Consider the following 27696-nt stretch of genomic DNA (forward strand, 5'->3'; position numbering starts at 1 on the left):
TGGCGTCACATCCGGTGGGCGGGGCTAGGCCCTCCCCACTCCACCCCCAGTCCGGAAGGTGCGGTTTAACCGAGAGCAGCGGTGGCAGCAGCTGCTGAGATTCGCAGGTGGGTGGCCCGGGAAGTCGGTCTAGGGGCTGCGTGAGGGGGTGGGGCTAGGGAGGGGGCTCTGTGGGAGCGCGGGCAAAGCTCCGCCGCTGCTAGCCTCGTCCTGGCGAAGCGCCGTGATTGGGCGGAGGGGGCGCGTGACTCACGCCGGCGTTGCCTGGAGTCCGGGTGGGGTGGGGGGGAAGAAGAGAGGCGAGGGGAGCACGTGACCTTCACCCCTCCTTCCCCTCACCCCGCGCACGTGACACTCCCCCCTCCCCAGCAGGTGTTCAAAAGAGTGTAGAAGCGTCTGAGCTGGAGACACCTAGAACGCGAGGCATAGAAGTGGTTCTGGAATAGAGGACATAGAAACCTCTGAGCTGGGAGACACCCAGAACACGGGGCATAGAAGTCTGGGGGGGGGGGGAACCTAAGCCATAGAGCGCAGACTATCCGATCTGGGAGGCAGCGCTGTGGTGCCTGGGGAAGCCCCTGAGAGCCTGGAACGCAGATCTGGGAGGGACCTTAGAACAGGGGATGTCAGAGCTGGGAGGGCCTCAGAACAGGGGATGTCAGTGCTGGGAGGGCCTCAGAACAGGGGATGTCAGAGCTGGGAGGGGCCTTAGAGCATGGGATGTCAGAGCTGGGAGGGACCTTAGAATAGGGGATGTCAGAGCTGGGAGGGGCCTTAGAACTGGGGATGTCAGAACTGGGAGGGACCTTAGAACAGGGGATGTCAGGGCTGTGAGGGACCTCAGAACAGGGCATGTAAGAGCTGGGAGGGGCCTTAGAGCATGGGATGTCAGGGCTGTGAGGGACCTTAGAATAGGGGATGTCAGAGCTGGGAGGGGCCTTAGAGCATGGGATGTCAGAGCTGGGAGGGGCCTTAGAATAGGGGATGTCAGAGCTGGGAGGGGCCTCAGAACTGGGGATATCAAAACTGGAAAGGCCCTTCTGAAGCTTTAGGACACAGAAGTCAGCCCTCATTCAACAAGCATCAGTTAAGTGCTTGCTGTCTTCCGGTCTCTGTATTAAAGCCAGGAATCCAAAGAAAGGCTAAAGTAGCCTGCCTTCAGGGAGCTCACACTCTGACCTAAGATAGAATCTGCAAACCACAGTGTAGGAACGGGGCATGAGCGGAGTAACCTGGAGGGGACCCGAGGGAAAGCGCCAGCCTTTGGGGGACGGAGGCCTGGCTGTCCTTCCCACCAGGAATGCCCTGCTTCCTTACCTTCATTCCTCCTCTCTGCTTCCAGTCTCAGCTCAAATCCTGCTTTCTGTTTTAATTTTTTTTTAATTTTATTTATTTATTTTTTTATGGCAATTGGGGTTAAGTGACTTGCCCAGGGTCACACAGCTGGTGTTAAGTGTTTGGTCTGAGGCCAGATTTGAACTCAGGTCCTCCTGACTTCAGGGCCGGTGCTCTATCCACTGCGCCATCTAGCTGCCCCCACAGATCCTCCTTTCTGCAGGAAGCCTTTCTGGGTCCCCTTTAATTCTGTGCCTCTGATCTGCTGACTATTTCAGATGTATCCTGGCTCCATCTTGGTCCAGGGTTGTTTGCGTGGTCTTCTCCATTAGCCTGGGAGCCTTTCTTTACGTCCTCAGTGCTTAGCGGGGTACCTGGCACACAGGAAGCGCTTGGTAAATGCTTTTGACTGACCCCATGACTGGGCCAGAGCTCTGAGGGAGCGTAGAAATCACAGGGAGAAAAGCCCACTTGCCTAAGGGAATTGTGTTGTTTAAGGTCTGCAGCAAGTCAGTGAGCAAGGTGGGGTAAGAAGGTGGCTCCTCTGAGTGCCCTGGGGGCCAGGGCGCAGCCCACGGTTCTGGGGGCTTTAGCACTGCAGGGCTGAGCTCATGGACAGGGCCCCGTTTTGGGGCCCCCGCTCTCCATCCTGCAGCTAGCACGACCTTGGACAAACTCATTTCTCCTTTCTGGTCTCAGTTTCCTCATCCGGAAAGTGGGGATAATGATCCTACTTCCCAGGGCTGTTTTGTAATTCTTGAAGCATTTTACATGTGTGAGTAGTTCTTACCACATCTGCTCTCTCTGGGCTTCTCTCTGGAGCAGATTATCTCAGGCAGGGAACGGGTGCCACCCTGGTTGCTCAGTTGTATTTGCCAGCTCGCTGAGGCTTCTGGCATCGATCCCAAGCTCCTGCCGGCCTGTCACTGGCACCACTCGGGGGACAGAGGCTTCTTAGGATGCCAAGCTCGGTCATAGCACCAGCCTTGCACCACTGACCTCTCAGCCTCTGCTTTTGCTCCTCTCCCAGGCTAAAGCTTTGCTTTGCTCTTTCTCTAGCTACCATCCTTGGCCCCCTTCTATTCTCTTCTCCTCCCCTCTCCTCCTCCCTTTGTGCTGCTGTTCCACTGTGTTTTCTGTCTGAGACCCTGGCCACCTCTCCTTGGCCCGATGGAACCCAGAGCTGGGGATGGGGAGAAAGGGACCTTGCTGGGGACTGCTTTTTCCTGGGCTGCTGTCCAAAGCTTCGGTCTCTGGACAGGTATGGACTTTGTGCTGGGGAACAGGGCAGGGGTGGGGTGGGGTGGGGGATGGCTGCCCAAGGGATAACTGTTATCATAGCCAGCATTTCTGTCACGCCTCGTGGTGTGCAAAGCTCTTTACGTGATCATCCCAACAGCCCTGGGAGGTAGGTACTCCTAGGATCCCCGTTTTATAGATGAGGAAAACTGAGGCAGGCAGCCATTCAGTGACTTACCCAGAGTCACTCAACTAGTAAATGGGAAGTGAAAGACTTTTCTTGGTATTCTGGGCTGTCGCTAAAGGCCCCGACTGCTCATTTTTCTCAATTCTCGAGTCTTTTGGCTGAAGCCCCTCAAGTGACCCCGTCTGGTGGCCTCACAATTCCTGTTTGTCACACATTCCAACTGGCTGGGCAGGGTGGGATTCTGGGGGGAGATGCCCCCCGCTACCTGTCTGCCTTTCTGAATGCCTGCTGTGTGCTCTGTCCTGGGGGCCCGTACCATCGGGATGCTGGCAGGGCCTCGCTGCCCTAACAATGCTGGCCTCTGTTAGGAGGGTGATTGCAGACTGAGAGCCGGGGCATTGTCGAGGCCGAAGCTTTGGGGGACAGCTTCCCTGCCAGGAGGCCGTGATGGATCCGTTCTGGCCGGAGGCTCCACAGGCGCGTTTCAGTTCTAGGGCTGTCTGTCTCAGGCCACGGGACAATGTGGGCAAGCCTCGGGCAGGCTCGTTCCCTGCTGTGTTAGGCAGGAGAGGCAGGTGCAGGAGGGCACAGAGGGGTTTGATAGCGGAATCCTAGGAAGGATTATTGTGCTCTTGGGGGGCGATCTTCTCAGCTCATCACCCAGGATTCCCCTGGGGCTTGACAACTTGCAAGATGTTTTCCTCACTGCCTACCCAGTGAGGTAGGTGAATGTAAACAGTGTATCATCCCCATTTCACAGATGTAGAAACTGAGCCCCAGGGGTCCCACAGAAAGTGCTTATTACTAGGTTCAAAGGTCCGGGCACGTGACCAGAGTCAGGAGAGATTTGAGCCGGGAGCAGCCTGGCTCCCTCCTCCTCCCTGCCCCTCCCTCATGCTTCACCACACCCCTTGCCTCTGTAATTCTGACAGAACCACAACCCCAGGTGGATCCTGCCTCTGGCATCTCATGGCCTTGGTAATGGGACAGTTGCTCAGCCTTTGGTCCTTCAGTGGCCACCTTGTATTGGTGCCTGGGTGAGAAGCTGCTGTCGCCACGTTGGACCCACGTCCGGACCCCAGGGTTTCTGGCTGGTCTTGCTCACTCAGACCCTGTCCTTGGGGGTGCTGGGTCCCTTGGGTCCGACCCCAGTCGGAGCAGGGGAGTGTGCCTGACCCCTGCAGATAGAGGCAGGTGAGGGATAAGGCAGCCCGGACTTGGAGGCCGAGGATCTGAGTTCATGCCATTTCTGCTGTGTGACTCTGTGCCTCGTTTTCCTCATCTGTAAAATGGGCCCAATACTTACCATGGCCTTACTTTACGGGGCTGTTGTGAGGCAAACACTTCTGTTGGCTGCTTCGTTATTAACACACCCATCGGAGCTCTCTTCTGACGCCCCTGGTGGTGTGGCGTTGGCCTGGGGCTCTTGGAGTCTCTGCCAATGCAGTACCAGCACCGGTGGAGCTGGCCTTTGAGTGTGGGCCCGGCGATAACTGACCATCCTCTGGGTTTGGAGGCGCCATCGCCAGGGTGGCTGGAAGGGGGTGGACTTTTTGGTCTCTAGCAAGTTTTAAAGGCAGCCCAATCAGTTAGAAAGGAGCTGTGATCACCGTGGTAGGAGCAGCCGTCACATTCGTGAAATTACAGGTCCCTAAAATATCGCTGTGAAAGATGAGACTGTGTGTCTGGTTGGAACCCGTGGAGCAGAATCCAGTCAGCCGTCTTGTCGGCGAGCATCTATGAAGCCCGAGTGCTCTGAGAGCTGAGGGCAAACCCCCAAGCCACCCTGGCACCGAAGAAGGCAGTGCTCCAGCAGGGCGGATGACGCGTGAATAACGAGATGTGTACGAGGAAGATAGAGAGTCAAGGGGGGTAGGCCCGGGAGGAGAGGCCCTGGGAACGGGGAAGGCCAACTGTCAGCTGAGTCACGAAGGGAGCCAGAGAAGCCAGGAGGTCGAGGTGAGGGGGCTGAACGTTTCAGGCAGGGGGTACAGCCAGTGCAAAGGCATGGAGATGGTAGATGGGGAGTGTGTTGTGTTTGAGGAGTTGCAGGTGTCCTGGGATTTGTGGAGGGGAGAGAGGCGTGAGAAGATCCGGAAGGGGCCAGGTTGTGGAAAGCTTTAAATGCCAAATGGAGGTGTCACTGCGGTTCATTGGGCAGGGTGTATGTCATGGGCAGTCCTGTGTTTTAGAAGAATCACCTTGGCAGATGAGTGGAGGACAGCTTGGAATGATGTCACCAGCATTTATATAGCACTGTAAGGTTTGCAAAGTACTCTCTCCTCACAAGTCTGGAAGGTAGGTGCTGTTTTTATCCTCAGTTTACAGATGAGGAAACTGAGGCACAGAAAGGTTAGGTGCCTTGCCCCGGGTCACACTGCTGTAAGTGTCGGAGGCCAACACTTGAACTCAGATCTTCCTGACTCTAGGGTCAGTGCTGTGTCCACTGCACCACCGAGGAGCCTCAGTGCAGGGAGCCCTGTTACAAAGCTATTGAAATGGTCCCAAAGGGAGGTGCTGAGGGGCTCCACTAGGGGTGTGACTGGAGGGAAGGGGGCAGGTTGGAGGGATGTCTGGAAGCCCAGATTTGATGATGGGTTGGATACTGGGAGACGACACTGAGGTCGTGAGCCTGGCCGAGCAGTGAGATGGTGGGACGAGCACCAGGTTTGGGAGTGAGGAGAATGAATTCTGTTTTAGACATGTGAAGTTGGAGACGTGTGATGCACCTCAGGAGAGAGCCAGGGGCCAGCAGCCATCTGCAGAATGATGATAATCAAACCCACAGGAGCTGAGAGCTCACCACATGGAAGAGCATCGAGTGAGAAGAGAAGAAGGCCCAGGCCAGAGCCTGGGGGGACCCTGTGCTTAGTGCAGGCGGATGAAGACCCAGCAGAGAACTCCCAGGCAATGAAATACCACTGGATCCTGAAACAACCTGAGAGAAAAAATGCCGTGGCCTGAAGGAGGGCGTTTGGTCTCCAGAAGTCGCTGGGGTGAGGCAGTTGTGAGGAGTCTCCAAGGATGTTTCTGGATCAAAGTGGATTAAACTCGTTTTCATTTTCTTTCTTCTTTGGCTAACCATAAACTAGAAAAGCTGACTAGGGCTGTCTCCGGGCGTCAGAATTTATCTTCCGTTGCTGATGGACACAGCCAAGAGAGGCGTCTTAACACATTTCTGCTCCTCTCAGAGCGTAGGGAGAAAGTGGTTGAGATTGAAGGGGGAGAGCGCACTGATGTTGGAGGCCCAAGGGCTTCAGAGAAAGCCCAGAACCCTGGCCAGATAGCAGGAGAGCGGGCAGCTTTCCAAGTAACGGGGAGCTATGAAGATGGACATGGTGGTTGTATTGCACACCTTATTTAGCAAGGATTGAGCACCTGCTGTACCCATTGCACTGTGGGAGCCACTGAGGGAGGGAGACATAGGATAAATGAAAACCAGTCCTGGCCTTCAGGAGTGGAGGAGGAAGGTCTTGACTGGATGAACCCAGTGAAGAGGGGAGAGCGTCGTAGGCTGGAGACTAAGGTGAGCAAAGCATAGAAACAGAGTTTAGCCTGTGGGTAGGACTGTGTGGAGACTAGCTCGGAGCAGAAGGAGCATGGCGGGGAGATGATGGAATTGGGAAGTGGGACGAGGGCTCCATTGTAGACTGGAGCAAGGGCCCAGATGATTGCGGTGGGGCCCTAGAAAGACAGTCATGGTAAGAGCCATGCTTGTAGGCTTTAAAGTTTGCAGAGAGGAGCCATCCTTTTCTTTTTTCTTTTTTCTGTTTTCGCTTTTGGGTGAGGCAGTCGGGGGTAAGTGACTTGCCCAGGGCCACACAGCTAGTAAGTGTTGAGTGTTTGAGGCCAGATTTGAACTCAGGTCCTCCTGACTCCGGGGCCGGTGCTCTGTCCACTGTACCACCTCGCTGCCCCTAGAGCCATCCTTTTCACTCAGGATAATCAGCTGTTGTTAGCCTTCCTGTTTTGTGGCTAAGGTTAAGGCTAAGTGTGAGTGGTCATTGTAACAAAGTCGTAGTGGTGGGATCTCTTCTTACCCCAAATCCAGACTCCTTCTGTTATTTGTAGTGGTTGTAGAGTTGTTTCAGTTGTGTCCAACTCTCCATGACCCCACGTGGGGTTTTCTTCACAAAGATCCTGGAGAGGTTTGTCATTTCCTTCTCCAGCTCTTTTTACAGATGAGGAAACTGAGGTCGACAGGGTGAAGTGACCTGCCCAGAGTCACACAGCTGGTAAGTGTCAGAGGCCAGATTTGAGGTCAAGTCTTCTTGACTCCAGGCCCAGCCCTCTCTGTTCATTGTACCACCAAGCTGCCATCATACCTGTGCATGATGGGAAGAGAAAGAGGCCAGATGGGGAAACCGCTTTGGAGATTGTTGCAGTAGTCAGTGTGAGTTGATGAAGTCCAGGACTTGAGGTAAAGGCAGAGGAGATGGAAAGAGAGAAGTGGATAAGAGAGCAGACTTAAAAGAAGACCATAGTATTTAGTGATTGGACATTGATTGGACATTGTGCTGCAGGTGAGGCAGGTGCTGAGCCTGGCCGAGTGGGGAAGTGGTGGGACCCCTGATGGCGATGGGCGGCGGAAAAGAGCAGCTTTGGGGGACGAGGGATGAGGGGCCTGGCATCCCACGTGTAGAGTTCACAGTGACTTCCTGTGGGCAGCTGGAAATGTGGGACTGGATAGAATGGATTTGAGAGTCTTCAGCGTGAGACAGGATCATTCAGCCCAGGGGGAGTGCCCAGGAGGAGCGCCCAGGGGGAGCGCCCAGGAGCCTGTTTGGGAGCCACAGATCCGGCTGCCTGCATTTCTGGTCATGGTTATAAGTCAGAAGTGAAGTGGTTATTTCACCTCCTGGCACAGGGTGATTTAGCCCAAGGGGCTAGATAAATAGATTGGCCCAGCCTTCTGGCAGCTTCCAGTTTGTTGCAGTCTAGGAGATTGGGGGGCAGTGACTGGATTTCTTGGGCTGCTGTGAGAGAGGCTTCTTTCCTTCCTGCCTTTCTGAAAAGCCCCCTGCTCATGAGGGAGAGGAGCCTGGAGTTTTCACTGAGGTGAAGGCCTGAAGAATTGGAGGTAGCCCACGTTCCACATGGGTTTGTGAAGCTGCCTGAAAGATTGGCCAGAGGGGGTTTTAACTTGGGGGTGGCTTACCTGCCTCCCACCCGCCTGGTGGCTTGCTTGCATGCATGGGCAGGTATTTGAAGATCCTTTGGGTGGTTGTCCTTAGCACCTGTGTTTGGAGGCCATCCCTTCCGGCTCTTCAGGCTAGGACCAGATTTTGTGGATCAGAACTGCCTGTGGAACCAGGTAACCTGACTTCCCAGCATGGCCTGTGAGGGAACCACCTCTCGGAGCCTGGCATGTCCTCATCTCCACGTGGTTTTATGCCCAGCCTGCCCGGCAGGGAGGTGGAGAAGAGAGGACTTTGTATGCCTTCCAACACTCTCCAAGTAGGATTGGGTTTGGCCATTGGCCCCCATCAGTGCTTTTACTGAAAGCCTGTGGACATCCTAGCACTCTCAAGAGGCCCTGCCCCCATTCCAAACCGTAAATTAGAATCAAATGTGTGGGCAGAACCCCCAGAACCTGTTGGACTGCTGTCCATAGCTGTGATGAGTAGTGAATGCAGAGGAGGAAATGCTGATTTTATTGATTTTCACGACCATCGCTAGATAAGGCGTTTTGGATAAAAGCATTTATTCAAGGGGTGCTGGGCATACAAAAATAAGGAAGGAAGATCTCTGTCTCCTCTTAATGGGGAAATGCCACACATAAAGGGGAATTAGAATTGGGGGAGAGTAAAGCCACGGGCTCTCGTGGTGAGAAGAGGAGGGAAGGGGGAGGCCGCTGGCTGAGGGACACAGGGCTAGTGTCTGGCTTCCTTCTGGGGAGGAGGTAGGGGTGATGGCCCCAGTAGGGCCTGGAGGATATGGCATGGAGGCTGGGCCCCAGCCTGATGAGGATCAAGCCCATTCATCCGCTTGGTGGGGAAATCAAGCGATTTGACATTTTGGTAGCTGGGTGCAGAGCTGGAGCCTGCCTGGAAATGAGGACTCATGGGCTAGAAAGAGGGAGGCTTAGGAAGGTTTCCATGGCAACCTCAGCTCTTTGTGACATCAGCAGGAGGCCGATGAGGGCTTGGCAAGGGCAGCAGCTTGGCCTGACAACTTGCTAGGGCAGCAGGGCTTTTTATGAAATCACAGGTCAGAGCTGGGAAATCTAAAAGGGATCTTACAATTCCTCCTGCAGTGGGGTTTCAGATGAAAAGTACCCCATTAGCCAGGGGCTGTTGGAAGATGAAGGTTAGGGATGCTGCCCACTTTGAACGGTGCTTCCTGGGGGTTGTGGATGGGCTGCAGCTGGGTCCTTGCCTGCTCGCCAACAATAGCTGACTTTGATGGGGCACTTTGTTGTGTCCAGTGGTGTCAGTCGTGTGCGGCTCTCTCTGGCCCCACTTGGGGTTTTCTTGGCAGGGACAGTGGACTGGTTTGCCATTTTCTTCTCCAGCTCATTTTACAGAGGAGGAAACTGAGGCAAACAGGGTGAAGTGACTTGCCTAGGGTCAGCCCAGGCAGGTGGCTGAAGCCAGATTTGGACTCAGAAGATGAGTCTTCCTGACTCCAGGCTCAGCGCTCTGTGCACTAGGCCACCTGGCTGGCCAGAGCACTTTTCATGGGCATATTATCTCATTTGAATCCCAAAGTAACAGTGAGGTGGGTAGCGGAGGTATCATTTATTCCCACTTTGTGGGTCAGAAAACAAGGCCCGTGCAGGTTAAATGACTTAGGTGTGTGGTGCCAGTGTTGGTCCGGGTCCCCCAGGCACCCCTCCAGCTGCCTCTTTCCATCCACTGTAGCTGTTTCTCAGACCCTGTCATAAAGCAGTCGTGATCCAAGCTCTCTGCGGCTGGGCATCCGAATACCTCAGCTCCTCTGGGATCCCAGCAGTGTGGGGGTGCCTCCCTGGGTCTGATGCCAACCCGTCTGTGCTTTCTCTTCTTCCTCATCCCCTTCTAGAACTCCTGTGCCAGAGGCCTTCCCTGGGGCCTTTCATGCTCCGGGAGTCCCAGTGTGCACTTGGGCCATCCATCCATTTACCTTCGCTCCATGACTGGTTTGCTCTTTTCAGATCACGGGTGAGGTCTTTTTCACTGTTTCTTGCACAGAGATCACCCACTTTAGGGCCCCTCTTACATGAGGGGAGGAGTCACGCTCCAGGTGATATTGTGTCCTCCCAGGCGGCTTCATGCTGATGTGCTATCCTCAGGTAAAATTCCTAGGAAATGGGGTGAGTGTGGGCCCTGCCCTCACTTTACAAATACGCCTCTCCGAGTCTGGTCTGTGACCAGACTGAGTCACTGGTACAGGAATCCTGGTTTAGTGTGCCATCTGTTAGAAAATGATGCCTTTTGTTTTATTCTTGCTTTGTGAGACTTTGTCCTTGGCCTTGGAGAGGTGAGTTTTAGGGGCCAAGAAAGCGAGAGGTCCCTAATGTCTTCAGGACCACGTGGCCCTTTAGTGGCAGGGCCAGCCAGGGCCTACTGAGCCCCATGGAGGAAGAGCTGGGGGTGGGGAGAAGCCGCCGTTGTGAAGACAGATTTAGGAGCTGACCTGGCAGATTCATCTGTGAGTATTTTCAGCTTTAGCTTTTGTCTGCCAGGTGCTTCCCACCTCATCTTCCTTGCTTTGCTTGCTCTGGAATTGAAAGAGTTGGCATCACCCTTCTCCTAAAGGGCACTTGTACTGATAATCAGCCCTGCCTCCATCTCTCCTGGGAAAGCGTCAGGCTGTGTGGGTGCATTTCAGCTGAGACAGAAGGAGTTGGCTGGTTGTTCTAGAGAGGAGGAGTTCCCGAGGAGTTGGTCACTCCCTCCTTCCACCTCACAGGAGAACTGTTAAGGACCTAAAGAGTGACGGTCTATGTACTCTCCCCTTTGGTTCACATACCGCGTTTGGAGGCTTTGTGAACCCATCAGCCCTCTGAGAACGCCTCCAATCCTTGTGCCTCATCCCACCTGTCCATCAGCTCCCCCTCGCCCCCTTCCAAACACTCAAACACGTTGACTTGTCTGAGAAGGAAGAGGCAGAGCCCCCATTGGTAACATGTTGGAGTTGGACTGGATGGTCTTGGAGGGACCTTTACCTCCTGGAGGGATAATTCTGTGACCTAGGCGGAAGGGGCCAGCGGCCTGGGGCCTGTCCCCGTCTTTTGGGACGAAGCGTATGTGGTGACTGGTTTCTGTGCTCCCCTTGTTCTCTGTAGCGTGACATGGCCTCGGAGGTCGTGGCTTACGTGGAGACGCATTGGTTTAAAGTTTGTATTATGTGACCAGGCAACCTGCAAGCGCTTGGCACAGGGCCTGGCACATAGTAGGTACTTAAACAATGCTTAGTGACCGGCTGCTAAGATATTGTAATGGTAATGGGCTTGTCGGAGCTTCCTTGTGGCTGATGAAATGAGTGAGAAAACAAAGGTTTGATCTTCTGGACATAGCGATTTATTAAGCAACGTATGGCAATCGCCCAGCAAACCAGGACCATACCTCCTCAGCTTAGGCCCGGACCCCCATTGCAGGGGAGACACACTTGTATAATTAAATCAAGTAAGGCCAATTAATTAAAAGTAAACAATACAACATTAGGTGATCTTAATTTCTAATTGGAGGAAAGATTAGGGACTTTCCAAGTTTGGAGGGGAAGAGTGAACAGGTACAATTCCCAGACTTCAGAAAAAGAGGTGTCCCCCTCCCCCCAAGCGTCTGTGAACAATTAAAGAGACTTGGGAACAGTAACCGATTGACTCGTATGGGGCCAGCTTCAGATAAGCCTCTGGGTCGCTTGAGATGTATAATGATGAGAAAACTGCGTGCATCAGTGTTTGGATCTGTGACGTAAGCAAGGTCCTTAGTTAAGGGTCTTGAAGCATCTGAGAGAGGTGGTCCCCTTCCCAGCCACACAGGGCTGGGGTCAAACAATGCAATAAGGTTTTTTCCCAATTCCCACAATTGAATAAAGTTTTCTTGCAAGACAGAAATTGGACTAGACCCATAATTGAATAGAAAGGGAACTGAGTTAGATCCAGAATTGAGTCACAGGATGGAGACAGTGTGGTTTGTCAGCTTCCCACAATTAACCACTTGCTGTCCTAATCCCCTCAATTTTTCCCCCTTTTTAATTTCTGGGAGAGTGGGCAGCCCATTCCCCCGTGGCTTTCTTATCTATCAGCCAAAATCTGTAAGGTTTTTCATGTATTCGTAATCAGGATTACCTAAATCAGGTTTCAGATCAAACTACTGAGAGAGGGCTCACAATGGACTGGTTTTGAGAAGGGAGATTTACATGTCACCACGGTAACCAAGAGGCTATAAACACCAGAAAACAATGGGAGAAGATGGAGTTCACCTGTGGCTTCTCCGAATCCCTCTTCCCCCCATGCCAGTTTGTGAAATGGAAAAAACCCGACCGCATCTTCAGTACCTCTGTGTTGTTGGCATGAAGGAGGTGGCCATAGGGAGCTGAGAGCTTCTTGAAAGAAAACTTGAAATGAAAACTTAGAGATTGTAGATTGTCTGAGCTAAATGGTGCCTGGTTGTCCTGGCTGTGTGCTGCTCCTGGTGACGCATCATAGGAGGCAAAATTAACCACAGGAAGAACCAGGTTGTTAAGGGGATGTGTGGAGTGGGGCTGGGGTTTGCAGTCCGAGGATCCCAGGATGCTTTGGCTGTGCCTGCTCTGTCTTGACCACACCCCGTGAATACAGTAGCCCACATTAGTTAGTGTCCAGACCATTGAGATGCTCTGTCCTCCCTTCTCTCTCTCTTTCTCCCTCCCTCTCTTTCTTTCTCCTCTCTGTCCCTCCTCCCTCTGTGTTTCTAGCTCTATCCCTGTCCCTGTCTGTCCCTCTCCTCTCTTCCTTCCTCCCTTCTTTCTCACCCCTTCTCTTTCTCTTTCCCTCTCTTCACCTTTCTCTCTCTGCTATGTCTCTTTGTGTCTCTGTCTCTCTCTGTTTCTGTCTCTCTTTCTCTCCTTGTCTCTTTGTCTCTGTGTCTTTCCCTATCTCTGTGCTTCTCCGTCTCTTGTCTCTCATCCTGTCTGTCTCTCCCTGTCTCTCGCTGTTTTTGTCTGTCTCTCTTTCTGTCTCTGTCTCTCTGTCTCTCCCTGTCTCCTTTTGCCTCTGTTCCCCTGTTGGATGAAGGAACAGTAGGGTCAGGTAAGGGAATGTGATCCTTGTTTTGTAGCCTGTGAAAATGGAGAGTCAGCCAAGGGAAGTGTTTGGCCCGAGGCAGTGGGTGCAAAAAGCAGAGTACTGGGAGCGTCCTTGCCTGAGCCTCCTTGAGCACTTGGGCTATGGCCAGGGTTTGAATCTGCGGGAGCTGGAGGGGCAAGGACACAGCCAGAAGGAGAGAGTTGGCTGGCCCAGTACTGATCCCCGGCCAGGCCCTCCCTTCTCAGGCCACTGCTTCTGCACCTGTTGGGATATGTTTCCATAACAAGTGAGGGATAGCCGGACAAAGGGCTCGGCCTGGAGAGCTCCAGTCAACATTGTCAGGGCCAGCTGCTGGCTTTCTCGGTTCACCTCATTGCACAGCACATCTTTTCTCCAGGACGGTCTTCAGAATGATAATAATAATAATGATAGCTAACACCTGTAAAGCACTTTAAGGCTTACAAAGTGCTATGCACATATTATTTCACTCGATCCTCACAACCACCTTAGGTATTGTTATCCCTATTCTACAGATGAAGAAACTGAGGCTGCAGAGAGCTTAAACAACTTGTCTTATACCTAGTTGGTGTGTGGTGTTTGAAGGCACTTTGCTGAGGCTTGACCCATAGAAAAAAATGAAGATCTTTTGAGTCCCTGACATCCTCAGATTGTTTCAACACAGAAGGGTCATTTTTGGAGCCTGAAATGAAGTGGGTTTCAGTGAAGGCGTCCACGGGTGAGAAGTGAGGCAGCCTTGTTTTGTCAGATTAAGAAAGAAAAAAAGGCATTTCATTCTGATAATGAAAATATTTTCCTTCTGGATTTGCTGCTGCCGCCAATTTTCTTCCCTAGTTATCGAAATAAGAACCAAGAGTGCCTCCATCCCCTGTTTCTTTTCAGTCGGTGGCGCAGAAGAAGGGCTTAGCTCATATTGTGGATTACAGATTCCTAGCAGGTTACTGAAGGCCATGGCTCGCTCTCAGGGTTGGAAAGGATCCCAGAGCCCACCTTGTGGGACCCGTAGCAATCCTCTCTGGGGTCTCCCTGATGAGTGGCCATCTGGCTTTTGTTTAAAGCTCGCTAGCATGGGGGAGCTCAGCCTTCCACTCTTGGATGGTTCGTTGTTAGGAAGATTTCAGGTATCCAAGAACATAGAAGGCAGGAGAGCCCCGCATGTAGGTCCTGGCCATGTGACCACAGGCAGGTCATCTAACTGCCCTGAGCCCCAAGGAGAAACAGTCCACTCTGTGGAGAATAGGGGAATGTTACGGGCGTGATAAACCTGTGATTGCGTAATTATAAGCATCAAATGAGATGACGTATGGCCAGTGCTTTGAAAAGCTTAGCATGCTGTAAAATGTCAGTCATCCTCATCCTCATTCTCATCATGGAATATTCGAGCCGGGAGGAGCCATTTAAAGTGTCGAAGCCCAGTGTGGGACGTTAGAACAGGAATCCCCTTCCCTTCTGTACCTGATGAGTCGTCTTCTAGCTTCACCAGAAAACCTTCTACAAAGAGGAGCCCGCCACCACTGTTACTGCCGCCGTCACCGCTAACGTTACTGCCGCCATCACTGCCACCACCACTGTCACTGTCACAACAGGGTCCGTCACAGGGACGTAGCCTCTGCTACTTTTTGGTTGCTTGACTCGTCACAGAGTTTTTCCTCCCATCAAGGTGGAGTTTGCCTCTTTACCTCCCACCACCCTAGCGTGGCTGCCTGGGGCCCAACGAAGCAGGCATCTTTCCTGTTCCCACAGCAGCCCTGCAGACACTTGCAGGCGGCTTGCCCTCTGTCATCCTCTCAGCTTGCAAGGACCTATGGCTCTGGGTTCTGGCCTCCCTCCTGACACAGAGTGTCAGGCCTTGAGGGGCACTCAGATCATCCGCCTGCCTTCCTGCCCCTTGCCCCCTCTCTGTCCTGAGAGATTTCTGCCCTTTGGCCCTCTTCTGGTCGCTTCCTCCCGGGACTTCCAGCCAGTCACGTGTGCGCCTTCAGACCCGACCCTCTTTACTTCCTTCTCTATCCTGGGGAGATAGAAGGGGAAGCTGCTCAGTCACTGGAGAGCAGTGGCAGCAATGGTTCTTTTTAAAAATGATCTCTTTTTACATCACCTTACTTTTCCCTTGTGCCCCTCCCCCCAGCTATTGTGTATAACAAAGAATATTTGCAGCAAATATTAAGCCCCTACTATGTGCCAGATGCTGGGCGTACAAGTACAAAGAATAAAAGAATCTCTGTTCCCAGGGAGCCTCCGTTCTGATAGAGGAGACAACAAGAACCGTGTACTTCTACGGTCAAAAATAGAAAGAGAATAAAGACCAATCTATGCCAAGTGCTAAGTGCGGGCTAGCTGGGGAGGGAGGGCACTGGCCGTTGGGGAGATCAGGAAGGCTTTGTGTGGTGATGGCATCTTAAAGGACAAGAGAGGAAGGAAGGGAGCGTGTGCCAGGCATGGGGACGGTCTGTGCAAAGGCGTGGAGATGGGAGAGTGAGGGACAGAGGGAAGGTCAATTTGTTTCATTACAGGGTCAGGTTCAGTGAGGCTGGAAAGGTAGGCGGGAGCCAAACCCAAGAGGTGATGGTTTGTGCTAATAGGAAGTTGAGTGGGGGAGTCATGGGGTCAGATTGGTATTTTAGGAAGTATGATATGGTTAGGAATGCAGTTTCCTTCATACTTTGGCTAGTGGGTGAATTCTTGATTTGTGCATAGAAAATGGGATTGTTCAAACAGCTGAGCAGATTTCCCATGGCACTTAGTTCCAGGGAGAAAAGGACAGTCATCCCGAACCTCCAAAGGATTCATCCGCCGACGAAGAAGGTCGTTCGTTGTTTGTGGGAAGCAGAAGGAGCAGCTGAGGGCTGAGGGCTGGGGTTCCCAAGCCAGGCTTTCTTTCCTGCTTCCCCCGCTGCCGGCTCGCTATCTGCCCTGCCCCGTGTCCATTGCATCCTCTCATCATCTTCCATGATGGCGGCTCCAAACGTTTCGCTGCCGGGATGGTGGAAGTCCTGGCTCCCTGTTCAGCATCGCAGTCCCGCCCGCACTTGGCCCTAAGCTGCCTCTCCTTTGCAGCCTTACGACCCCCTGCTCCCCTTTAGCAAGCCTCTGGGCTGCCACTCCTGTGCAGCGCAGCACTCCATCCCCCATGCCTGCATGCCCCCTTCCTCCCTTCTACCCCTTAGAACCCCTCGTTTCCTTCTGGACTTATCAAGCACCTCCTTCTCTGTACCCAACAGTAGGGGTTCATTTTCCCATTGGCTGTGCTTTCTGGTAAATTTGTGAGGTCGTGGCCAGTATTAGCCCATTCCTGGTGGTGTCCGGAGCCCCTCGGGCAGGGCACAGCTGGGGAGCTGGGTGCCAGCCCCTCTGCAGTGGGGCTTTTGCCCCGTCAGCTCATAAGGCACCAGATGCTGAGGGATGAATTATTAGTAAGCTGGCTCGTTGTTTTCCGTGGCCTTTGTTTCCTGGGCGACCCGCCGGGTCCCCAGACAGTTGGTGGGGCTTTGTCGCTCTGCCTCCGAGGTTGCCGTGTTTCCTGGGGCGGTTGTTTCTGTCAGGCTGCCTTCATCTTTATGTCCCCTGCCTTCCTGAGTGTCTCACGAGGCTGACCTCTGCTCCTGATCCTGCCAGCCAGGGCCATTAGGTCACGGGACCTCAGGCTTGGCTTTCAGAGGGTGGTGGCCCTTCCTTCCTCTTTCTTGGCCTCCCTGTTCATCCTTAGTGACTTTGCACGGGCTGGGTCGCACTGAGATTTGATATTCGTCAAAGCAAGGTGACCTAAGAATGAATGCAGCCCAGGAGGGCCATCCTTCCACAGTGCGCACCATCTCTGGGGCAGAGGGACCTCGCTTCATTGCTGCAGGGTCCTATCTGGGCCCAGTTCTCTCATGTAACAGCAAAGCTCAGTTTCAGATTTGATAACAGACTTGTTTCTGTGGCCGTCAGCGAGGCCCCCTGTTGGGAAGAATACCTGGGGGAAACCTGAGGTATTTGTGGCTAAATACAACAAGACAGCTTGCCCGAGGCTCCAGGGCTGAGGCCGGGAAATGCCTCTGGGGGGATGTGCAGAGTATTTCTGGCCAGGACGGAAATAGAATCTGCCCGGCCAAGGTCCCAGGCTGTGAGGGCGCTGCAGAAATCTGGGACCTGTGGGAGACATTTCTGCTCCTCCTACTTGTGCCCCCACCTGCTGCCTTTTCCCTTTTCTTCCACAGAGATCCCTGTCGCCTGGGTATTCGGGAGATGGGAGACTTTGTTTTTCTGTTGGCCGGGTGAGACGCATTGTGTAATGGAAGAAGCTCTGAGTTTGGATGGTGGCTGTGCTCTGTATTGCTAGTGTGATCCTGGGCAAATTACTGTGCACCTCAGTTTCCCTGTCTGTAAAATTCACCTCCCGTGCGTGCCTGGCAGAGCCTCCAGGCCCGTCCATCGACTCGGACCCTGTTAGAGCTTCCTGGCAGGGCCACGAGAAGCGCCTGATGGAGGGACTGAGGGGGCTCACGGGGAGCCCTCCTGTCGTCCCATCTGTGGGTGCGCTCATCACGGGATGCTCACCCTCAGCTGACCCCTCAGCCCTTTCTCTTCTTCTTTTGCAGTTGTTTCCCGAGGAAGATGGAAGACTTGAGGGAGCGGACGGTGGAGGAACTGGAGAAGCTGCAGGATGACCCCGAGGAGATTGACCGTCTGGTCATGGAGTCACCCGAGGTAAAACGAGTCGCCGACGTCTGCGTGGACCTTTCTAGGTTTGCTCACCGTGGGATTATCTCCAGCTTACAGATGGGGAAACTGAGGCAGGCAGCGGTGAAATGACGTGCCCAGGGTCACACAGCCGTCTGAAGCGGTCTGAACTCGGGTCTTCTTGACCCTGAGTCCCAGAGCAAAGGTGACTGTAATAATAGCAGCAGCAGCAGCAGTAATAGTAACTGGCCTTTATATGGTCTTCAGGGTTCGAAGAGTGCCTGACGTCTGTCATCGCATTGCGCCCTCCCCCCCGACCTTGGGAATGTCAGGGATCCAGCAGAGCAGGATGAGGGGGCCTGGAGAAGGCCACTGAGTTATTGGGAGACCTTGACCTTCTCCCCACAGCCTTCCCTGCCCCAGGATGTTTGAGGGGGTGTGGGTGTGGATTTCGATGGGGCCTGGGGCTCCCCAGGTCCTCCCGGGCCCAGCGGTGTCTGGGCCTTGCCCGATCTTGAGGCGTTTCTGGGAAGTCCTGTGACCCCCAGAGCCTCTGGTGCTGGGCTGAAGGCCTGGCATCCCTAGCTCATGGAGAGGCTGGAGCCTGGGAAAGAGAAGGCTGGGGCTGGGGGAGTGGAAGAGGACTGCAGGCCTTGGGCGTTTGAAGGCCCATCCTCAGAGGAGGGGCCAGCCTTTTCTGCTTGGCCCAGAGGGCACAACCGGGGCGGGGGAAAGGTACGAAAAGGCCAGTCGAGGCTTGGAACAACTTGCTACCTACCAGTGTGCCCGGGGGGGCAGCAGTGATGGGGATTTCCCCACACATACTTTGGAGATCTATGACACCGCATCTCTTGTTTACGTTGGCCTGGATGCCTGCTGAAGGTTCCTCCTCATCCTCAGTTTTACTTAAGTCTTTGTGAATGCTGCAGGCCAGAAACCCAGGACAGACAGGGCCCGTGATGTCTTTGGTCCCGGGAGCTCCCGGGTGAGGAGGCCCCCTCCTGCTGGGCGGCTTGGCCCCTTTTTGCCATCTTACAGGCCTGGGGATTTGGTCCAGGCTGTGACAGGCCACATGAGGGGGTGTGCCCTGGACCCAGGAGTCAGTTCTTAGCTTCAGGGCTGGGCCTCCCCCCAGTGCTGCCTCTGATGAAAAAGTACGTAACAAATCTCTGATAGCTGTATTTAGGTACCTACACTCACACTCACGCACACACACACACACACACACACACATACACAAATGTCTGATAGCTTGCCTTAATTTTCTCAGAGTACTTTATAGAAGGGATCCCATTTGAGCCTCACAACAGTGCTTCAGGAAGGTTTTCCAAGTGTTACTGTCTCTATTTTAGAGATGAGGAAACTGAGGCTCAGAGGGGTTATGTGATAGTATGTATCTGAGGTGGGGTTTGAGCCTGGGTCTTCCTGGCCCGGTGCCCTACCCCCGGCTGCCTCTCACCACAGTAAGATATGATACTGAGCTCTCCTGAGTTGCAAGATGCCGTGCCACTGGGGAAGTCATGGGCACAGTGAGGCCGTGGGAGGAGGGCCGGGCTGCGGATGAACTTCAGATGCTTGTCCTTCATTCTCTAAGAGGACCATGACATCAGGGAGGTGAGGCCGTGACGTGCAAGTGAACTGGATTTAAGAGAGGCAGAGCCGTGCAGAGTCACCAGCCTCACTTTCTCAGTGGCCGGATACGGATCAGGATGCCTGGAAATGGCCCAGGATGCAGTGGGAGACTTTGGCCTTTTAAAGCTAAGGTCTTGAGCCAGTCCTCAGTTTGACTGAGGCAACACTCATTCAGTGATTAAGGCTAGGTTAAAAAAAAAACAAAAACCAAACCAGCCTGTGGGGCTCCAGCTATTCCTTATAACCCAAGAAAGAGGAACTTGGAGTCATTGCTGATGACCCTGCTTACTCCTAGGACCAACAATGACCAAGAAAACATTGGGCATCCAGAGGGAGGTTTGGAAAGAGAGCAGGCGGTGGATATGTTCTCCTCTGTGAGACCCTGGCGCATCCCCAGTTGGGACTTGGGTCACAGTCCTGGCCACTGTGTCCCTGGAAGATCCCAAGAATGAGAAGTGAAATGAGGAAGAGGATGGGGGCTTGTGTTCATCTCTAGGAGCCAGAGTGGGAAGCCAAGGGGTTTGTTTTGTGGCCTGGAGTCAGTAAGGAGCTATTGGAGATTCTTGAGTAACCTGGCTTTGTTGCATTGCACGGAGGATGATTTGGAGAGCGGGGACGAGGGGAGGAAGGGAGTCAGACGCTGCGCTTGTGTGCGTGGCCTTGTGGCGGACATGAAGCAGGCCGGGGAGAGTCCACTGTCACTGAGTGACAAGATGAAATCGGCAAGGAGCCGCGGGGAGTTTGGCGCGTTGTTTAAAAAGCAACGATCGCGGGAATCTTGGCTGGAGATGCGGCTGCCCCACAGGGGCCGCTGGAGCTTGGACTCTGGGGTCCTGTGTGGGCCCCAGGGTGGGCGTGGATGCTGTTGGAAGGTCCTTCCCAGCTCTTAATCATGATCCTAGGTGAAAAATCCTCAGCAGCTTAAGCTGTCTATACATAAACTCCATAGGAGTCGGCAACACGTTGTGGCTGCTGGAAAAACTAATGTCACAGGCGGCATTAATGGATGGGTGGCCCCTCAAGCGAAGCAGGCAAGGGTCTCTGGAGGGCACCTCTTACCCATGGGAGCCCATTGTTTTGGGGCAGCGAGGATGGGGGTGGGGTAGGGTGGGAGGCCCCATGCGGTCTGGGGCTGGGGGCGGGTCTGAACCACCCGGGATTCTCTCATCCAGTAGCATCCCAGAGTGGCAGTGACCTCAGGCCTCGAGGCTCACATCAGAGCTGGGAGACTCTTCCAAGCTGGAAGGACTTCTCAGGGTCTTGTCGCAGTGTGGCCATGGCAGCTCCGAAGGCCTTCTCCCAGGTAGCAGAGAGGCCGCAGGACGCCTGCCACGCTGCTGGGCTTGTGGACACTCGTGGGAGAACTGTGCCAGAGAAACCACGAGGCCATCCCTCCCGTTGGCAGATGAGGGGCCATATGGGTTAAGTGACTCCGTCAAGGTCACAGAGATAGTGGCTCCTCTGACTCAATGTCCTTTGCATTTTGCCTTCTCTCCTTGGAGAGCCCTGTGGCCCTCAGAGCTCCAAGGCTGGGGGCTTCAGCTGTGGGTGGGGAAGGCCTGGGCGGTAGGCAGGGTGGAGCCACTCATGCAGACCCAGGGGATTATAAATCTAGGGCTGCCGGTATTTCTTTTCCAGTGGATTCCTCTCTCTAAGGAGGTTTTCTCAAAGCTGATGCTTAAGGGGGAAAAAAAAGGCATTTTTCACCTGTCCTGTGAGCACTGCTGGAGCTGCCTGGGGGGAGGGAACCAGAGACCTAGGCCCAATGCGGGGGGGGGGGGGGGGGGGGGGGGGGGGGGCGTGTTTAGGGCTTGCTGAACCAAGGGAGCAGCTGCCTTGGGGTTTTCCTGTTCCCAGACATAATCAAGCAGGAGCGGCCATGTGTCCGTTCCCCAGGGCTGTGGTAATACGCTCCTCTCCCACTTGGGGGTCCTCAGGGTGAAAGTGTAAGTAGATTCTCCAGAGGTCCAGCTCAGCCCACTGCCCAGAGATCCAGAACAGGTTACTAAAGAAGGAAGCCCTTTTCACCCTTGAGGTCACGTCCACGCCCCTGAGCCCAGGACCTTGGACAGCGCACCCAGGAGGGAGGCCGTGCTGGACAGGCCCGGGGGCGGAGCCAAGGGATGCCCGGCCTCTTTCCTCCATGATGAGCAGTGCTTCTTCAACTGGGTCGAGACTCCTGTGGGGTCATGAAAAACTTGGCAACAGGAAAAGACTCCAAAAACTAAGTCAATATCAACCGTGTGATGGATCTGAGGTGTTTCTGGCAGCACCTGTCTATGTTGTGTCCGCAACTTCACTGCAGGCTTGGTTGGGAACACAAGGCTCATGCACTGTGCACTGTGTGTGCTCCCAGGCCACACAATGCCAGCTTTAAGAAGCCCTGGCCTGGACAACAGTAGTGCTGGGTTTAGCGCCAGGAGAACTGGGTTCAAATCCTTGCTCCAACGCTTAGGAAATGTGTGACCCTGGGCAAGTCATTTCACCCTGACCGCCTCGGTTTCCTCATCTGTGTCAATGCTGGGCTTAACCCACCTCCTTGCCTGCACACACCATCAAGTGCTTGGGAGATAGGAGCCCCCTGTGACTAGGGTCCCTTTCTTCCTAGGTTCAGGACCTGCAGCTGGAGCGGGAGATGGCGCTCGCCACCAACCGGAGCTTGGCCGAGCAAAACCTCGTGTTCCAGGCACCCCTGGAGATCAGCCGCTCCAACCTCCTGGACAAGTATCAGGAGCTCCAGAAGCTGGTGGAGAAGTGCCAGGAACAGAAGGCCAAGCTGGGTGAGCGGCCAGGGAGCCCCAGAGATGGCGCCCTGTGTATGGCCTGGGGCTGGAGATGTGGAGAAGGATGCAGCCCCCAGGCCCTGGTTGTCCTCCAGAAGGCTGTGGGTCCTCATGGTAGTAATAGCCAGTGTTAACCCTTAGATAAGGGAGGGAATTCATGGAGCATTTATTAAGTGCTTTCTGTGTGCACAGCTCTGTGCCAGGCCCTGGGAATACACATAGTAACATCAGAAGGGGCCTGCCCTCAAGGAGCTCCCATTATAAGGGCAGAGATGACCCATGTGGGGAAGGTTTTAGCTGCAGGTCAGGCAGAAAGGTCCCAGGGTCATTAGGGGCAGCGGCCAAGCAGGTGGTCAGGCCTCTGTAATGTCGTTGCCACTGACCAAATTCTGTCAGCTTCTGAGGTTGTGATGAGCACCTCCCCAGGATGACTGCCTGGACCCTGCAAGCCTGACCATCCTAAAGACTCTTGGGCTCAGGGTCCTGATCCGTCCTCCAGGCTTTGAGGGGTGGTGGAGGTCAAGGTGGGGGGATCTGACCCGCCTTGTGGCTCTCCCCATCACTCTCCCCGCTGTAGCTCAGTGAGTGGCAGTTGGTTGGCAGTTGTTGGGGGCTGGCCGGCTGAGGGGCCCTCCAGATGATGGATGATGATTGATGGCCATGAGGGCCGGGCTGGAAGCAGGACCTGGGGGGCCCCCTGGGGCCCTCCTGCCTAACTGCCCGTTGGTGACAGTTGGTTCACAATTGTGTGGGGCGGTGGGGGAGGGGGGATGAGGAAGGTAGGTCATCTTTCTCCTCAGTGAGGGCAGGGGGCATGGGCCGGCAGCAGCTCTGCTGGTTTGGGAGGCTGTGGGTTAGGATGGGCTGTCTCCATCAGGGAGGGTCTGAGGAGAGAGAGATGGTGAAGGTGCCAGGAGGTCTGACTGGCCTCGCCTGAGGGGCTCTTATGGCTTCATGGAGGCTGAGCTGCCCGTATGTGCGTGTGCATGTGCATGTGTATGCGTGTGTACATGTGTGTGTGTGCAGCTTAGGACTGTAGAGGGAGCGATTGTCCTCATCACGACCATGGGTTCTGGTGAGACATCCATGAATGGATGACAGAGCATTTACTGAACACTTACTATGTACAAAGCACTGGGGAGCTCAAGGAGAAAAGCCGGGCGAGCCCTGCATCCAAGGAGCTTGTGTTCTAATGGGGGAGGCCCCAGGCAGACGAATTTTGGTGGAAATGACATAAGAAAATGCATTGCCGTCTGCCTTGGGCCTTTATATCTCTGAGGCCTGGGCTGGAAGCAGGACTTGGGGCCTGGGGGTCACTTTCTTCCCAGAGATGGTGGAATCTGGGTCCTGGGCTGTCTCCCCCATGGTCCGAGGGAAGGTGGTGGTGGTTTGACTCACCTTGCTTGGAGTCAGGAAGACTTGAGTTCAAATCTGGCATCAGAGACTTATTAGCTGTGTGACCCTGGGCAAGCCACTTTAATGTCTGTCTGCCTCAGTTTCCTCATCTGTAAAATGGGGATAGTGACCGCACCTATCTGCCAGGGTTGTTGTGAGAATGAAACGAGGTGATCTTTGTAAAGTATGTAGCACAGTGTTTGGCACATCATATAAATGTTAGCTGTTATTGTGATGAAGATGCTTTAGCCTGACTGGAGTGCCTGTCCCCTTGGTGGCAGCTGGTTAGCATTTGGGGATGGCAGGGGTGGCGGGCCCCTTTTCCGTAGGGTTTGCTTGGCGGGATGACGGTTGTGGGGACCAGGTTGGAAGCAGGGCGGAGGTCAGGGGGCGCTGCTGGCTTTGGTTGTGGTTGGTGGTAGTAGTGGTATGGGTTGGGGGGAGTCCCTTCTCCCCAGGGGGGTTATTCACTCTATGGTGGGGGCAGGACTAGTGGCCTGGGTCACCCCCTGCTCTTCCCCGGATACTCAGGGCCCCACAGTTGGCAGGGAGACGGGAGCGACGGTCGGCTCTGTCAGGCGCTTGGCATCTCTCGGCTGGTGTGTTTGCCCCTGGTGTGGCGGAGTCAGGAAGACATAGATTGCAGTCCTTTCTCTGAGACTGTCCAGCTGTGGTGACCTCTCTGGGCCTCATTTCTTCCTCTGTAGAATAAGAATGACAATAACAGATGTTGTGAAGCATTCTGAGGCGGGCGGGCAGGCAGGCAGTGGGCATTTATTAAGTGCCTGCTGTGTCCCAGGCACCAGGCTCGGTGCTGGAGCTTAGAGATAAGCAAAGAGAAAGAGTCCCTGCCCTGGAGGAGCTGCCATTCTAATGGGGGAGATTAGGGTGCTGAGGCGGGTGCAGGAGAGAAGGCGCCCCACCGGCGATACTTTACCAGTGCCTGCTGTGCTGGATGGAAATCTGCAGTTCCATGGGGGTTGTTTCCTCCGTGGGGATGTAAGCCCCCCGGCCGGGGCAGGCTTCTCTTCTGTTTGAATCCCTTAGCCCGATGCTTTGTACATTGTAGTTTCTTCATAAAGGCTTCAAAGATGTTATCGATAGGATTGTTTCTCCTCTTTTTCCAGAGAAATTCTCTGCAATGTTGCAGCCAGGAACCTTACTGGACCTTCTGCAGGTCGAGGGCGTGAAAATCGAAGAGGAGTCGGAGGTAAGGGAGGCTGTCTTCCTGGCAGGGAGGAGTTGGCCACCGCCCCTGCTGCCCTCGACGTGTGCCCACCTGGCCTCGGGACAGCCTTGAACCCTTGGTCACCTCCTTCCTCCTTGGACGTCACCACCTGCGGAGGAAGGTCCCTCCGCTCTGGCTTGGAGACGTGCTAGGTTTGGGATGGGAGGGGAGTCCATCGCCGGGGGCAACCTCTAGACTTGGACTTGTCTGCCATGGTGACCTCGACTGTTTGCCTTCCAGGCCATGGCTGAGAAGTTCCTGGAGGGGGAGGTGCCCTTGGATACATTCCTTGAGAGCTTTGCCTCCATGAGGATGTTGTCCCATTTGCGCCGAGTTCGAGTGGAAAAGCTGCAGGAGTTGGTGCGGAAATCCAGGGCTTCCAAAGAGCCAGCCAGGCCCAAACTCTCACCTCAGCCGGCTGTTGAAAAGACCACTGCTGTGGCAGAGGCCCCGCCTGCCATCCCTGCTCCGCCTGCCCCCCCTTCAACAGGCCCTGCTTATCCACTCCCCTACAGCCCGTCTCCTAACTTACCCGTTGGCCCCACAGCCCAAGGAGCTCTACAGCCGTCCCCTTTCCCTGTCACCTCCCAACCCTCTTTCCCTTACCGTGTGCCTTCTGGCCCTGGCTATCCAGCAGCCCAGCCTGGAGGGGCGACCACAGGGCGCCCCTGGTACCCACACTCATCTTCTGGACCAGGATATCCTCTGTCTCAGTCTGGGGGCTCATCTTCTGGACCAGTGTATCCCATGGCCCGAGGCCCAGCTCCTAATCCAGGCTACCCTCAGCAGTCTTATTTCCCGGCAGGAGGAAGTCCTCCCTACCCAACTCAGGCACCCCCCTACCCCACCCAGGCCCAGATGCCTAATTTTCCAAGGCAGCCCAGACCCTCAGGTCCTCATCAACCCCCCTACCCCACAGGCCCTGCTCTTCCCTATGGGTTTTCCACACCCCAGGGACCCGTCTGGCCTGGGTATTAGACACGATCCTCACACGTTGCCTCCCCTCACTTCCACCTGTGCCACAGACGTTGGTCCTGCCATGCTGCTCCTAAAATTTGGTTCAAAGAGCTGTGGGCCCTGCCCGTGGACTTGGGAAGGAGGCTTGACCCATGCGGGTGTGCGATAAACCAGGGATGGTGTGGCTCTGATGGCATGCAGGATGTTTTCAGAACCACGGCCCGGCTTCCACGTCAAGGTCTGTAGTCAGCAGTGACCCACGGCACAAAGGCTCACTGCACCGATGGCCTTGTGGTCTATCAGCCAGTCAAGTGCTAGCCAGATAAGGGGGGCAGATGTGGAAGCTGTTTATGTACACACAGACACTGAAATTCAACACAAAGAGTGTCCTCTGCTCCCCCACCCCCAGCTGTGCTTCTCTGTTAACACCCTCCGTGGGGACTGGCATGTTTACACTGGCCAAGAGACGAGAAGTTGCAGCCTTCAGATGAGCTATCCATCAGAGCCGGCCATCTCTTCTCTAAGAGAGCATGTCCTGGGCTTCCCCACGGGCTTCGGTTGTATGCAGGGCACTTAGTAATATTTTCCCAAATCTTTTACTTAGATAACATATGCTAAAACACTAATAGGCCAGAGCCAGATAAGCTTGCATCACTGGATGGCCAGAGGCTGTGCAGAAGGCCGAGTGTCTGGGCAGTGGGGCCCACACCCCTCAAAACCTAGAACTAGGGAGAAGGTGGGGCGGGTGCTTGGCCCTCTGGCGGAGGCTGGGGTGGGAGACGAGCAGCTGCAGCAGAGTCAGGGGCTCGCACGGAGGACGTCCTGGGAGCGGGCAGCCACCCTCCTTCCTCCCAGGGCACCTCTGTGGCCAGCAAGTTCCTTCTGAGCCCCGACTCTGTCCTTCAGTGCCTTTGATTTTGGCAGCCTCTTTCCCCTTCGTGCTCTTTCCTTCTCCCTGTTTCTCTTAGCAAAGCTATTCTCTTGGAGAGAAGTCCTGAAAGTCACCCCCAAATGGTGCTTTCCAACACTAATATGTCTTGTTTATCTCTCCCTGCATCTTCCAGTTGTCCTTAGGACATAAGCTCAAGGACAGGGCTCTCCCTAGTTTGTGGTATTGGCAGCATCCGTTAGATTGTGGGTGCCTGATACCTGTTAAGTAATAAAGGGGGCAAGAACAGACCCAGAAGGGTTGGGTGGGTGGAACATTAATTTGGTTCTTTCTGAAATTGGTTTAGTCATTCAGTCAGCCCCTGGAGCTGCTGTGGATCTGGAAGCTAAACGTACCTTGGACTGTCCGAGTCTGAACTGCTAAACGTTTGACAGAACGTGAATGATGAGGGAGCTCTGTCTGTCCAGTTTGATTTCTGGTGCCCCAAATGAAGGGTTGGGAATGCCAGATTAAGTTTTCTCAATATATTGCCAAATTCTGCTTGCTTTCCCATAAATTATTTATAAAGAGAAATTACTAATGGGCTCTGTTGTGTTGAATGCTTCTGAATTAGCCCTTAGGATGTCCGTCATCTATGATGAATCACTATAATAAAACCAGATGCAGTCCATGCAGTGTCCTGGCTGTGGTGGGTTTGTAGAGTGAAGCCCCTTCTGCTTAGAAGGCGCGATCGATCCTGCGTAGCTTTGCTCGGTGGAAACACTTCCTTTCATCTCTATCAATATAGCCCTGTCTTTGTCCATCCATCTCCTGCCCTCACATCTTTGGTCAGTTCCCTGGGGCCTCGTTGATGCAGCACTCACTTTCCTCAATCGCCCAGACATTGGCTTCCTTTCTCCGCCGTGAGCATCTCCCTTCTAACCTCTGCCAGGCTGGGTCGTACTCTTTTGCTAGCAAGCTCTCCCAGCCCTGCCTGGGTTCGGCTCACCATTCTGTAAGGATTGAGCCCCCAACAAAGCCACAAGCAGCTCCCCTGGGAGTACCGTCCATCCTCCTCCGTGGAGCTGCTGGCCGTGGAGAATTCTGGCCCTGCCACCAGCCGGGGTGGCACAAGGATGTGGCCTGCCTATGCCGCCCCTGTGCCCAGGAAACGCCAGT

At 54.3% G+C, this 27696-nt stretch overlaps 1 protein-coding gene across 6 annotated transcripts; it reads left to right on the forward strand.

Moving 5' to 3' along the window:
• Window positions 1-27213, forward strand: VPS37C (VPS37C, ESCRT-I subunit). Of its 6 annotated transcripts, none has more exons than XM_027858789.1 (6): window positions 51-107; window positions 5462-6287; window positions 17573-17681; window positions 21895-22066; window positions 24592-24674; window positions 24933-27213. In XM_027858789.1, exons 3-6 carry the CDS (start codon window positions 17589-17591, stop codon window positions 25668-25670), a joined length of 1086 nt encoding a protein of 361 aa, XP_027714590.1. In that variant the 5' UTR covers window positions 51-107; window positions 5462-6287; window positions 17573-17588; the 3' UTR covers window positions 25671-27213. The 6 variants fall into 6 exon arrangements, with proteins under 6 accessions (XP_027714588.1, XP_027714590.1, XP_027714591.1 ...); XM_027858785.1 differs by lacking the exons at window positions 51-107; window positions 5462-6287 and adding exons at window positions 16181-16963; window positions 17192-17248; XM_027858787.1 differs by lacking the exon at window positions 5462-6287 and having other exon boundaries at window positions 1-107.
• The last annotated feature ends 483 nt before the right edge of the window (window positions 27214-27696 follow it).

Source organism: Vombatus ursinus, unplaced genomic scaffold (assembly GCF_900497805.2).
Source record: "Vombatus ursinus unplaced genomic scaffold, bare-nosed wombat genome assembly UNPS02013931.1, whole genome shotgun sequence".
NCBI classification, from domain to species: domain Eukaryota; kingdom Metazoa; phylum Chordata; class Mammalia; order Diprotodontia; family Vombatidae; genus Vombatus; species Vombatus ursinus.

Bases quoted from the DNA above. Each gene is read 5' to 3' on its own strand.
- VPS37C (XM_027858785.1), top strand. From the start codon at position 17,220: ATGGGAGACTTTGTTTTTCTGTTGGCCGG. The intron at 17,682-21,894 runs GTAAAACGAGTC...CTTTCTTCCTAG, and splicing joins TGGTCATGGAGTCACCCGAG to GTTCAGGACCTGCAGCTGGA. The intron at 22,067-24,591 runs GTGAGCGGCCAG...CTCTTTTTCCAG, and splicing joins GGAACAGAAGGCCAAGCTGG to AGAAATTCTCTGCAATGTTG.